Source organism: Mustela nivalis (assembly GCF_964662115.1).
Source record: "Mustela nivalis genome assembly, chromosome: 9".
Classification (NCBI taxonomy): domain Eukaryota; kingdom Metazoa; phylum Chordata; class Mammalia; order Carnivora; family Mustelidae; genus Mustela; species Mustela nivalis.
The window spans coordinates 89357551-89372077 of NC_139028.1; the positions used below are offsets into that span (position 1 = coordinate 89357551).

The window sequence follows — 14527 nt, forward strand, 5'->3', positions numbered from 1 at the left end:
TTTTATTATTTTACATAAACTTCAATATTTTCTCACAAACCAAATACTTCAAGAAATAAAAATGGAGCATCAGCAAAGAAAAAATCTTGAAAGGTAATACAAATTACCTTGAGATCAAACTCATTTCTTAAAAATGGGAACCTTAGGGGAAAATGTCAATATCTATAATTTTTTTAAGCTGATTAAGGTACAGAATTTGCATCTGCATGAGGTTTTAATCTCACTGTGGCCCATGCCAAAGAGGCACCTGACAGGGAAGAATGTGATGTTATATATATGATGTCTCCTAGAATAAATTTTTTGTCCATATTTATCAGCAGGGTAGAAGATTTAATTAAGCTTTGATATTTGTCCAGATTGCTATATCCCAATTATGGATTCAGGACCTGCGAAACAAGCTGCCTCGTTACTATTAAAAACATGGAATAAAACAAATGTACTTTGGGGATAATATATTCTGTTCAACAAAAGATGGTAAATACTATGGAGGATACAGAAAATAAATTCAGAGCAGGGGTGCTCCTAAGCTTTCTTTCCTCCTACCAAGGAAAAACATATATCTATTTACGAGTGTCTTTGGTTACAAGTAAGGATGACAGATAAACAAGAAAAAAGAACTCCAAAGATCTTTATCCAAAACTCAAATGAACCCAGATTTCTCTGGAGTCTCCAAAAGCTGTTTGGCTGCTACAAGCATTTGCTAAAGTATGTTATGTGTATTTCAAATGTGTATCTTAGTAGAATGAATATTGATGAGTTCACGCCCTTCGGGAAGACCTGTCTGATCATGCTCTTACCCTCCAGTTGCCAGGTAAGAGGGGGATTGCGTAGGTCCCAATCAGTGAGTTTAAAACACGTGCCTCTAACAGCTATTCACTTGACCGTAGCCGCCACGGAGACCATATGAATGCTACTGGGATAATTTTTCATGCTTGCCCTTGGATTTGATTTAAGTAACTAGCATAACTCCTGACATGCAGCAAGCCCACAATCACCATCTGTTGGATTAAACTAAATTAAGAGCTACATGAACATGCTGAATTTGAAATCTAGGCAGACTATTGTAAATATTTTAACAATGGCATTCAAAATAGGTTTCTATGACAGCCATTAACTTTCTCCAAAACAAGGAAGCACAGAGCTTTACTTAACTTTAAATAAAGGGCGATGATTACTACTTAGCTTATATATAATATCTTACCTGAATAATAACTGGATAGCCACAGACATCATTTCTTGTTTTGGTCATAGACACTGCCAGCACAAGGTCTGGGTTACTCACCAGGTGAAAGGTCCTTTGGGAAAACAGGATTAAGCTTGTTATCAAGTAGCGTAACCCAATCAGAGCTCCCTCTGTGCCACTTACCAGAGTGCTGCCTCTTAGCTCCATGTATGCTTTGTGATAATGGATATGAACCCTTTAAGCATTTCTCCCTCACAGAAGCACACCATTAAGCTTTCTCAGTAGAGAATGTTAGAGGAACACTGCAGAAAGAAGGGGCTCCCTTGCTCTTCCTGGCTGCTGCATGGGGTCACCAGCTGGGAGTGAGGACATCCAGGGATGCTCCGCCCTAACCAGGTGCCGGGGATGTGTGGCCCCTGGGAAGCCTCAGAGCCCTGGCCTGATAATCATTTGCTCGTGGCCCTCCTGACATGGACATGACATGCTCTAAACCTTCTGCCTCTCCAGCACCCCACTCCTTTTCCATACCTGTGTGCCCCCAAACCAGTTGCGCCCCTGTGTATGTTCCAGAGGGCTACTTCCTGCTAGCAGAGCAACCACAGACCAGGTCTGGTCAGGCAAACCAACAGATTTTTGCCATCCAGTTAGCTGAATCTGTACCTTTTCTAATGAGTTCTGAACTCCGGCCTTGGAAAGGCCTAATTTCAAGTTTTGTCCTCAACACCCTCAGCCCTAGAGGACCATACACAGGACTTTTTTTTTTTTTTTTTTTAAATCTAATAGTTACTCTTTCATCATTGTTTAATAATTCTTTATGTTACACATCTTGAAATCACAGTGTGGCTTTTGTCTCCAAATTGAACCCAGACTGATATACCCTCCTTACGTCCTGCTATTTAATCGTGTGGCAGAATGATTAAGAACATGGATTCTGGAGCCAGAGGGCTCAAGTCTGAATCCTGAATCTACTTCTTAGTAGCTATATGGCTTTGGTTAACAATCCCACACCTCCGTTTCCTCATCTGTAAAATAGGATAATGATGCCTGCCTCAAAAGGGTCTTGTGGGAATGAAATGAATTAATGAACAGAAAATACATAGAATATTGTCTGGCACACATCACTTAGAATGAGCCACTATTATTAATGGTTGTGATTTTTTTTATAGCTTTTCCTCCAATTCTCTTTTTCTAAAGGACTATACCCTAAAAGTCCAAGATATATGTTGAATATTGTTAAGTTATCTTGTATAGGAGCTCACATAAAGCCACTTTGACCAAAAGAAGGAAAGAAAATTATTGAGCTAAAATCCTCAAATTCTTTTCCTTGCATCACTTAAAAGCAAAATAAGCCAAACATTCAAGGAACCTGACTGTATAGAAAAAGCCAATTCTTTATGTCTGTCAACATAGTTACATTACACACACACCAGCAGTGGCATTCCTGCTGTGGAAAATATAACTCGTCCTATAAAATTTAATGATGTGGGAGCGAAGGGGAGAGGAGAAGGTGAGAAAGGGTCTGTTATAAAAGTAATATATTTCTCCTTTCAAGACTTAAAAAAATTCCAGATATCTAATTTAAACTTCTGTACTATAAATAAATATAAAACAATATAAGCTCCCTGTAAAGAATTTACAAAGAACTGGAAAATAGAGTAAAAATTGTAACAGATTTTTAGGCATTACTCATATTACAAGATAATCCCTGTTAATCTTGCAATGTATTTCTTCCTTCTATTGTTAATTAATGATGTATCATTTTAAATTAAAAATGGGTACTGGATCTCATTAAATACATTTTTAGCATTTATCAAAACTGGGCACTGCACGAGAGCTGCTATTATCTACTCTTCACCTGTTTAACCTCGCCATTCACATAGCTTGGGTCTTGCATTTTTATTGACACTCAATATTATTCATATGAATGAATGATCGTGCATCTCCTGCAATGACCTATTGAGATGCCAACATCTGTTACCTGGCTATCTATGTTTTTGCTGCTTAGAACAGCTGTAGTAACTTCTCCCATGCTTCAGTGCCATGCTGAGCCATGATAATGTTGGTTTCCCTTTTCGTTTTTGAACAGTACCATCAACTGACACTGGCCTTAGCAGGAATGCTTACATTTTGCAGGAAGCTTGGGTTTATGGACCTGTACATAAAACACACTATGTGCCAAAAGGCAGTGTGAGACCTTCTTCTGTGCCCCAGAGATATCTCGCACGATACCACAGCCCCTTCCACAAACCCAGGGAATGAGTGCTTGCAAGTCAGTCTCCCAGGCCTCAGTGTACCTAGCTTTGAAATCAACTGATCAAGTGATAAGGAAATTTTAAAGATCTCTTGTAGCTCCAAAGCCCATGACACTGTATTTACCCCTGTATAATTCTGGGTCCCGTTGAGGGTATTTTCATCCCTGAGCAGTGTCTTCCTATTTCCCTTTAGAAGCCAAATGATTAATTCAGATTTTGCCAGAGTTGGAAATGGGAGAAAGATGCCAGGTTATCTCAAAAGTTGACCTGGACTATTCTTCTGTGTGGCTGGAAACCAAGTGAGTGTATCTCTGGCAATTTCCAACTGGGTTCAAGGAGAACCTCCACTGTAATACAGTAAGCTAAAGCAGTGAGATGTATTACTAAATTCCAGAAATGTAGAGCCCGTTAACTCTAGCTCTGCAGGGGCAGAGATCTGTGTTTGATCTCAGCTGAAGCACCAGCTCCCAGAACGCCGCCCTTAATCACCATTTGCAGCAGAATGAATGAATTCTGGTCCCATATAGCAAATTATTCACAGGGACAAAAACTTGCCTCTTAGCTCCCTGTCATAATGTTAGCTTAGCTAGGATGAACAAGGCAAAGGAACACACTCACAGGTCTAGCTACAGGGGCTTTTCAACCTTCTTGAAAACAAGTCCAGTAAGTGTTCCTTGCTGGTACTTGGTTGGCTCATCTCAGACAGTGAACAGTAAGACTCGCTCCCTTCCTGCCCATGCTGGGCTGCTGCTCTTGCCCGCTAAAGCTTGCACAGTTTCTGTCAAAGCAGCAGTTCCTAAACCTTTCACATCACACACCTTTTGAGAAGCCAATGAAAATCACACCTCTTCCCCGGGGCGGGGGGGGGGGCGGGGGGGGGGGCGAATGTATCACACAGATGTCAAGAGATTGAAGAGGCCCCTGGAGGCTCACTATAAAAGACTAATGACTCAATTTGAAACAAACCAATCTAAAAACCAAGGAATTGTTTTCTTTCTGGTTAAAGATATGTTCGTATATGAACAAAAACAGAGAAGAAGCAGCCAGAAGAAGCCACCACGACTCAACAGCTGTCAACACTCTGCCTTTCTTGTCTTATCCACTCCCCCCAACTTTTTACATTTTCGCTTTTGCTAGAGTATTTTAATGCAAGTCTGACCTACTTCTTCATTTTATCTGTAAATACTACAATATATATCCCAGTGGTCAGAATTTTTCTTTATTTAAACATAGCCATTGAACTATTAAGACACCCAACAAAATTAGTAAGACTTCTTTTGTATCATCTGACACCCAGGCTTTTCCTCTAATTGTCTTAGAAATAACTTTTGAGAGTGGTCGGCTTGAATCTGGATCCAAACAAGGGCCAGCCATTAGGTTAGACTGGATTGATATATTTGTTAAGGTAAGAATTCACTTTCACTGTGTAGGCAGAAGCCGTATCCGTTGGTTATTTGATGGAAATAAGGAATGGCGGAAAAGCGTGCTTGTGAGGAGGGGCAGGAGATTGAGTTACTGAAAAATACTGCACCATTTTTTAAAATGGGGACTCCTTAAGTTCTTACTTGATCCTTTCTGATCATAAAAAAAGAATTAGATGGCAGCCCAGTTTTCTCTTAATTTCCATAGCCAGTTAAAACTATGAATCCAGTAGGTCAGATTTCACATTCCTTATCTGAACCGACAGTGGATAACTTGTGTATAGACTACTGAGCATTTACATTTGATTTCACTCTCTTTTTCTTCTCTAAGTAGGATTTTAAAAAAGCATTGGCTACCTTCAATAGAAAATCCAAAGTCCTCACATATACTCCTGCCTACTCTGCAGGTACCATACCAGATCTCTTAGGCTGCCATTCATATATTTGGTATATTGACACCCAGTATAATGGGTTTACCTGCTGTCTTTCTTGTGCATCCATCGTTGATGACTATCATCTGCTTTTTTCTCCACCAAAACTACCTCTGTGCCTGAGCGCAGATCAAGACCTCGAACTCCCAAAACTAGCTGAGGAGCAGCACAGCTTATAATTTGCCCATCTCTGTATTCAAACTGCTGGCGGCAAAGCTTCTGCAACTTACTCTGCTTTGGAGAATGGCTGAGAAAAAGAAAATCCCATTAGAGGCCGAAAAATGTCCTGTGCACTCAGTGTGCTGCAGACTGCAAGCTCTGCTACTGGGAGACCCGATGCAAACCGAATGCACGGATCCTGGTGAGGCATCACCCTTGGGACAGCAGCACCGCTATCGCCTGGCAGGGCCAAGCAGATGGAAAGAGCAAAATTCTGAGTTTATTCTGTAACAGGAATAAATGTCCATCCAAGAGAATATGAGAAACTCATCAGCATAGCAAAAAGAAATTGAGTTGAAGAGGTAATTTAGTTAAAGGGAAAAGGAATGGGAAAAGGAGAGGGCCAGGTAGAAATGGGAAAAACAAAGGTGTTCAAATCAGGGTTGTTTCTAGCCTCAGTCTAGTCTCCCTGCAAATAGAATGCCATTCTCCAAATTTTTCAATCTTCCCATAGAATATCATAAAAGAGAATGATATGCTAATAAGTTAATTTAAAGGAATCTCCTGCTTAAGGAGCTTAAGGCAATATGCAGACTTATGAAATATATTAAACATCACAATGCATTGTCAATTAAGTTAATTTATAAATATCTATGAAGCCCCTAGTATGTGCATAGGGCAATGCTAACTGTTGAAATGCCAAAGCCGTTTGATTTATACAAAATGCTATAATGGTAAGCAAATGTCTAAAGGTTATGAAATAATATAAAGTACTATAAATTCCCGTTATTTCACTGGACATTGACCAGAAAAAAATACAGTTAAAAAGGAAGAAACTACATTTTACTAGTTTCTTAAAGACATCAGGGCATCTTACATGCTTATTCTTAAGATCATTCACATATTTGTTCAACAAATACATAGGCTTTATGTTAAGTTATTAAGAGGCAAAGGTGGATAAGCTTACTGCTTAATATAAAAGACACACCAGTGAACAAGAAATTATATTACAGGACGTGAGGGCGATCTAGCTGCGACATCTGTCACCCCGTTGATCGCCGGGGTTGATTCGGCTGATCTGGCTGGCTAGGCGGGTGTCCCCTTCCTCCCTCACCGCTCCATGTGCGTCCCTCCCGAAGCTGCGCGCTTGGTCGAAGAGGACAACCTTCCCTGAGAGAGGAGAGGAGCGTTCTTCGGTCAAGGGTATACGAGTAGCTGCGCTCCCCTGCTAGAACCTCCAAACAAGCTCTCAAGAAATTATATTACATAGCACAAAATAAACTAAAGGGAGAAGGGCCTTCCCACAGATACTTGCAAACACTTAGTAAAAAACCCAAGACATAAATGTGTATGTTAATATAAATGGCGGCTAACAGTAATGCAAACCCTGAGGAATCATTTCGCCCTAAAATGAGCAAATCTAAGACCATGCAGAAATCTCCAATGAGAATTCCTTGCAACTTTTTACCTGTGTTTCTTCTGTGGTTCAACATTTTCAAAGAGTTCTTCTTCCATATTCTTTGGAAGACTGTCATCCTCATCAAAGTCATGAGGAGTTTCCTGCCAGGCATACCTGAGAAGTGTGTGACAAGCTTTCATTCGGAGATGGGCTCTTGCATGTGAATCTCTACAGAAGTAAACACAAGTCTAAGACTTCTGATTTTTACTCACAGAATTTTCTCTGAGGTATAGTCTGATCATATCCTAAAGGATGTTGATGAATCTGTAAATCACATTTCTATTATGGTGCCTAACATTGCAAATCCACCTCCCACTAATACATAATTTTGATCTTTTAATATAAGGCTACAAATAAAATTCCCCAATTACATAATAAACAGCACTCATCTTTATCTATTCAGGGAAAAATGGGGCCATGTATTATATTTCAAAAACTGCAAGATTGGGGCATCTTAGTGGCTCAGTCGGTTAAGCATCAGACTCTTGATTTCACATCAGGTCGTGACCTCAGGGTTGTGAGATTGAGCCCCGCATCATACTCCACCCACACTCAACATGGAGCCTGCTTAAGATTCTCTCTCCCTCTCCCTTTGCCCCTTCCTTCCTCTAAAAAAGCCCTGCAAGATTAAGACTGCTCGGTAGTTTAAGAAATTCATAATGAATGTGTAATGAGATTCCTTCTGCCTACTCCAGAAGTGGGTCATAATTCTGTCTGGAACAGGACAGCCTAGATTACTGCATTTCATAAAGTTTACTAATTAGACAATGTTAAGAAATCTTAACGTAACTTTTCCTCTTAAATCTAGGGAAGCTCAAATAGCATCGGCACAGACGTGCAAACTTTTGATAGAGAATAAGGTACTAAAACACTTAAATAGTCATAGTTTGAATAACTGAGTCATCAGCCTTCTGGCTTCTTACTACAATGACGACGTGAACAGGAGCTTAGCCACCATGCAGATCTATCACTATCATATTCTAGAGCACTGTTGAAATACATTTGCTTCCAAGAGAGCACAACACAATATGAAGACTGCTCCACTCAAGGCAGGAAAATATACAGGCAAAGCAGCGAGCATATTCTAGCAGTCTAACATGCTTATGTGTAAATAAAGCTGGAGGGGAGTGGGTAGGCGGCGATCGTCAAGGTGCTCCTAGTATTGATATAACTGGAAGCAATATAAATTACCAAAATCTTTGAGGTCAATTCCTGTGTTGGCACAGCAGCCCATACACTTTTCAAATGTAACACAAGTATTATACGTGGATATGAAATAGGAGGGTAACAGCTGCCTCATTCAAATTGTGCACAAGCGGCTGGCTCAAGTTAAAAATCTTCCCAGGAGTTAAAAAACAACAGTGCCATCTAGTGTTAAAAATAAAAAACACAGCTTTCCCACCAACTTTATTTCTTCGAGGAAAAACAGAGAAGGAAATTATCATTCTTAGTTACAACACATTCAGCAAGGTGTAAACAAGATTTTTCCTCCAAGTCCAGATGTTTAATTTTCTAACTTGGAATTTATCTGTATTCTCTTTGGCTTCCAGGCAAATGAAATAGTCTAGCTGTTCTAAAGTGAACAGCCCTTTTTAAATATACCTTGCTTTATGAATTCATTAATTTTCCATTCACTCATGTACCTAATCATTCCATAGTCACTCATTCTTTTAAATGATGTTTCTTGAACATCTGCTATATGATAGGCACAGAGTTCTAAGTGATTAACAAGACAGGTAAGTTCTCAGGGTTCTGTAAGTTCCTGGAGCTTACATTCTAGTGGTCAGAAGAGATGTAACAGACAAGTCTGTTATATAAGTGTGAATAAATATGAATAAATAATATAAGTGCCATAAGTGGAATAAAACAAGATATTGTGATAGAAACTAGCCAGCGTGGGGTAGGGTTTACTTAAACAATGGAGTCTGAGAAGTCTCCTCTGAGAGAAAATGTTTGAGTTGAGATGTGGAAAATGGGAGGGAGCCATCCATGTGAGCTTCTAGAGAAAGAACATTCTGGGCAAAGAGAATAAATAGAGAGGTTCTGAAGCAAGAATATGCTGGTTCATTTGAGGAACAGAAAGACACTATTGTGCCAGGTATAAAGTGAGTGAGAAAGGTAGTAAGTGAAAAGGCTTAAGAAGGGGGCAGGGCCTGCCTGTAATTCTGTAAGGAAATAGGAAAGTTCTCCCTGAGCTCCATGCTAAAAAAAGTCCTTTCTTTCACAAGGCAGCAAAGCTGAGGTGAGTGCTTCCAGAGTTTCTTTTCTATTTTGCTTATTTTTATTAAGAGAAATCTTGCACAGAATCCAACTATCAAAAAGGTTCATTCTAGATCTGTGTTTACCCTCTTGCTTTATGGATAGCCCTCCTTAAATCATCCCACTTTTCAAATAAGTAAAACTTCCAAACAAACAAATTTGAGAAATTCTGGGGAAATCTTCAAGTGACTCTGTAACTTAAGATGATTTAGGATTGAGTCATCAGAAGTGTCTCAAAGAACTAGTGAAAGCTAGCCCAGAAAAGAGAGAAACCAGTAGCCTGATGATGATGAACTTTGCATATTTTAAGGACTTTTAAGTAGAAGAGGAAGAGTATAAACAGAAACAAAGGAAACCACAGGACAGAGATGTTCTAAATAATTTCTATATTAGAATGGGCTGCCTCATCAAAAGGAATGAAATTGGTTGCCCTTTGCAACCACATGGATGGAACTAGAGGGTATTATGCTGAGCAAAATAAGTCCATCAGAGAAAGACAATTATCATGTGGTCTCTCTAATATGAGGAATTTGAGAGGCAGGGTCGGGGGTTTTGGGGGATAGGGAAGGAAAAAGTGAAATAAGATGGGTTAAGAGGGAGACAAACCATAAGAGACTCTTGATCTCACAAAACAAACTGAGGGTTGCTGGGGGGTGTGGGGTTATGGACATTGGGGAGGGTATGTACTATGGTGAGTGCTGTGAAATGTGTTAAGACTGATGATTTCCAGACCTGTACCCCTGGGGCAAATAATACATTATACGTTAAAAAGGGAAAAAAAAAAAAAAAAAAAAAGGCTGCTTGCGAAGTAGTGATCTCTCTGTTACGATGAGTATTCAACAAAAGATGGCATCAAAAGAGCCTGCCTGGAATGTGCGGGAGATTCCTGCCCTTTGTTTTGAGTGGACTCAAGAACTCCAGGCCTTGAAGAAATCTAAAAATTAGAACAATGTGGATCTTTGCTCTCAAAGATGTTCTTTCTGTTTTTCTCACTTTCGGTTTACTTTTTTCCCATGGGCAGTCTAATAACTCAGAGGCCAGATGATACATTCTTCAGAAATTCTCTGGCCATTGAGGAATAGACCCATGTAGGCCAAATCATTTCTCTCTGAAAAAGGCCTTCTGGTGCATTTGTGAATGTCAAGACACGGGACCAGATGAATTACTCATCAAGGTTAAGGGGTTTGTTTCCTAAAATAAAATTGATGTTCCTACAATAGAGGAGAGAAGCAGTCTTTTAAAATGGTTTGTAAAATAGCTTCAAATGACATGTAAATTAATTTTCACTGTTATCACAAGGGTCGTTGACTATCTATATATGGTTTTAGAATTTGGAAAACCATTCAATTGTTCCTTCATTTATTCAGTATAGGATGATCAAAGTCATCTACCCTGGTGTTCACAGAACAAGCTGGACAAGGGGTTTTGCCCACAAGGAATTACAGGGGTGGGGGGAGAAGTACTGCTAAGAACAGTGCTCCATACAATCACTACCATGATTGATTTCAACGATGACGAATCATTCCACACATGAGTACGGGGCAAGTCAGGGCACTTCAGGTGCAGAGAAACAAGGGGCTCAGAGGCCTGCAGTGGTGCACAAACAGAATATGCCATATTCAGTGGCCGCTTGTGGTTGCCGAGCTGGAGTTGAGTTTGCGTGTCAGGAAGAAAAAGTGTGGAGTGGAGGTAGGCCTGGGATGCAAATGAGGGTCCCTGAAGGGCCTGGACTCAGGTCAGAAGGGCTAGGGCCTACAGAGTAAATGTTTTTTCTATCTGCAGTAGGTAGCTACTGAAGAACTGTACAAAAAGGGTTATGTTTTAGGAAGGCCATTGTCTGTAGATGGAACTTCGAGGTGAACTGGAAGGAGTAGAAAAGGAAAAGAGAGAACAATCTGGAAACCACTTCAGTGACCCAGGATGACGACTGTATTTTAACATGCATCTGGTTTGAACCTATAATAATTTAATTGTTCCTGGAGTTGATGTTAATGGAAACAAAACATGATAAATTCCTCAAATAATTTGCAATTCCAAAATTCTAGTCTTTTTTGTTTTTTTTTTTTAAAGATTTTATTTATTTATTTGACAGAGAGAGATCACAAGCAGTCAGAGAGGCAGGCAGAGAGAGAGGAGGAAGCAGGCTCCCTGCTGAGTAGAGAGCCCGATGCGGGCCTCGATCTCAGGACCCTGAGATCATGACCTGAGCCGAAGGCAGTGGCTTAACCCACTGAGCCACCCAGGGGCCCCAAAATTCTAGTCTTTTAAAAATAGTAGTATATAATAAAATTACTCTAAGTAGATCATTGTGATGGTTGAACATTGAAGCTCCAGCTCCATCTTTTTGCCAGAAAACTAATTAAATCCTAGCCCTTGGGGCACCTGTGTGGCTCAGTGGGTTCAAGCCTCTGCCTTTGGCTCAGGTCATGGTCTCAGGGTCCTGGGATGGAGCCCCGCATTGGGCTCTCTGCTCGGGGTGGTGGGGGGAGCCTACTTCTTCCTCTCTCTCTGCCTGCCTCTCTGCCTACTTGTGATCTCTCCTTCTCTCTGTGTCAAATAAATAAATAAATAAATAAACTTTAATAAATAAATAAATCCTAGCTCTTCACCTGACATCCATATCACAAATGTGGCACGAGTTCCCTGCACGGGCTCTGTGCTGTTACTGAGCTAATAAGCTAAGTTCAAAGAGGAACCAGGTAGTTTCTCTGGCCATGCTGATTACTTACAGAATTTCACTGGAAGCTTTTTCTGTTGTTAAAGCATTTTCTTGCATTTGCTTTTCCTTTGGTCCTATCATTTGCTTCTCTTCTCCAAAAATTGCTACAGGTTTATGCACAGCAAGCTTGGCTCCAGACACAATGTCACTTTGGACTTCTAAAACAAGAGCTGAGCAGAAATGCACAGATTGCAAAGACATATCAGTTATGATTGCAGAACACTAGGAATTGGAAAACACATGTTAAAATAAGAATGGAGATAATTTTCAGCTATTTGGTCTAGAGAACACTGATATTCTCTTTAATAAACTGTATTTCACTTAATTTTTGTAGATCATTCCCCCCAAGATATTTGCAGTCAAAATTATTAAAATTGGGGTTAGCATCTAAAATATACAAAGAACTCATAAAATTCAATATCTAAAAACAATCTGATTAAAAAATGGGCAGAGGACCTGAACAGACATTCTTCCAGAGATGACATACAGATGGCCAACCTACACATGAAAACATGCTCAGTATCACTAAGCATCAGGGAAATGCAAATCAAATCAAATCAAAATCGTAGTGAGATATCACCTCACACCTGTCAGAATGTCTATTAACAAAATCAAACAACAACAAAAAAAGATGCTGAGGAAAGAGAGCCCTAGTGCACATTGATAATATACAACTGATGTGCCCACTACAGAAAACAATATGGAGGTTCCTCAAAAAATTGAAACTAGAACTACCATATGATCCAGCAATTCCCCTTCTAGGTATTCATCCAAAGAAAATGAAAACACTAATTTGAAAAAAACATAAGCACCCCTATGTCCATCACAGTGTTATTTATAATAGTCAAGACATGGAAACAATCTAAGTGTTCATCAATGAATGAATGGATAAAGAAGTGGTATATAGATAATGGAATATTATGCAGTCATAAAAAATGAAATCTTGGGCGCCTGGGTGGCTCAGTGGGTTAAGCCACTGCCTTCGGCTCAGGTCATGATCTCAGGGTCCTGGGATTGAGTCCCACATCGGGCTCTCTGCTCAGCAGGGAGCCTGCTTCCTACTCTCTCTCTCTGCCTGCCTCTCTGCCTACTTGTGATCTCTCTCTGTCAAATAAATAAATAAAATCTTTAAAAAAAAAATGAAATCTTGCCATTTATGTCAACATGGAGGTACCTCGAGGGTATTTTGAAAAGCAAAATAAGTCAGACAGTAAAAGACACATACTGTATTATTTCACGTACATTTCACTTACATCTAAAAAACAAAACAAATAAAACAAAAGTGAAACAGACTCATAGATACAGAGAACAAGCTGATAATTGTCAGAAGGATAGAGGATGAATGAAATAGATGAAGGAGAGTAAGAGGTATAATTTTCCAGTTATAAAAATGGCCAGACATGGGGATGCAATATATGGCATAGAGAATATAGTCAATAATATTAAAACAACTTTGTATGGTGACAAATGGTAACTAGATTTATGGCACTGACCATTTCATAGTGTATATACGTATCAGATCACTATGTTATATACCTGAAACAAATATAGCAACATAGGTAATTACCCTTCAATTTTAAAAATGCCTAAAAGAAAAAAAAAGGTACTAAAGGATACATCTTTCCAAAAAATGTTAGTTATTGTAAATTCTAAGCATTCAAATGGGTATATTATTTAGATATATGTCTCTAGATCATTCTCCAGGATCCCAGATTCCTCACTGAAGTCCCTAATGCCTTGAAAGACAAATGCCAAACTTACTGTACAGCATTCAATATATGTAATAGAGAAAAGTTTTAAATTCTATTAATGATTTTTCCCTTTTGATTTTCTATGTATAGGACCTTTGTCCTTCCTGGGGCAGGCCTAAGGGAAGGAGGAAGACCACGAGCTGACAAGAAAGGTTACAAAGGAAAGGAAAAGTACGAAGATAGTTATGACACTCAAGCACAGCCTGCTACCATAAGACAAGGGCTGTGTAAATCAGGATGACACTATCATGACTTAGGATTCTTCTAAATTCTGTGAGCTCCCATTTAGCATATCAAAGCTTTAACCTCAAGGTTGACTTGGGGAAAACCCACCCTTTCTGAGCCTGAGGGAGACAGAAGCTAGAGGAAGGCGGAAAACCAGTGCTGGATGTCATGATTCCCCCTACAGGCCTCCCTTCGGGCATCTAAGCTACACCAAGGAAACATGGAGGACACTGGCCATTATTCAGAACCCTGAGACAAGTCACCTCTCCAGTTGCCCTCACTACTCCAACCTGAGGCACAGCCCTGTCAGCCTGGATCTGGTTTCTGAGGCATGCAGCCCTGACCCAAGACTTGCTGAGAGTCATGCTAGAGAGCTTTCCAGAAGTGGTTGTCAAGGAGGGGTGAAGGGGAACTGTAGTAAGAACAGAGATGAACACTCAGCCATAGCCAGACTTCAGGGGGGCCAAAGGGAGCAGTGTAGAGTCTGAGTCAGGCAGGAGGCATCTGCCTGGGCCAAAAGAATGGAACACAGTCACCCAGCCATGGACATCAGTCACCAAGACTCAGAAAGCAAGACTCCCTTCCATCTGAGAGAGGAACTAAAGAGAGACTCTGGGGACTGGGGAATCTGAAAGATTTCCCTAAAGGGACTGTTTAAATTAACGGAT

General features: G+C 40.0%; 1 protein-coding gene across 3 annotated transcripts in view; it reads right to left on the minus strand.

Moving 5' to 3' along the window:
* LOC309873363 (doublecortin domain-containing protein 1-like) overlaps positions 1–14527 on the minus strand; it is a 232498-nt gene that overhangs the window by 90742 nt on the left and 127229 nt on the right. For all 3 annotated transcript variants that reach the window (XR_014316312.1, XM_082748858.1, XM_082748857.1), the window contains exons 10-13: positions 11894–12053; positions 6915–7073; positions 5334–5534; positions 1202–1295 (exon numbers count right to left, since the gene is read on the minus strand). Coding sequence is in view for 2 of the 3 variants with exons in the window: in XM_082748858.1 (XP_082604984.1) it covers positions 1202–1295; positions 5334–5534; positions 6915–7073; positions 11894–12053 (614 nt within the window). In the remaining variant the exon portion in view is untranslated. The remainder of the gene's footprint in view (positions 1–1201; positions 1296–5333; positions 5535–6914; positions 7074–11893; positions 12054–14527) is intronic.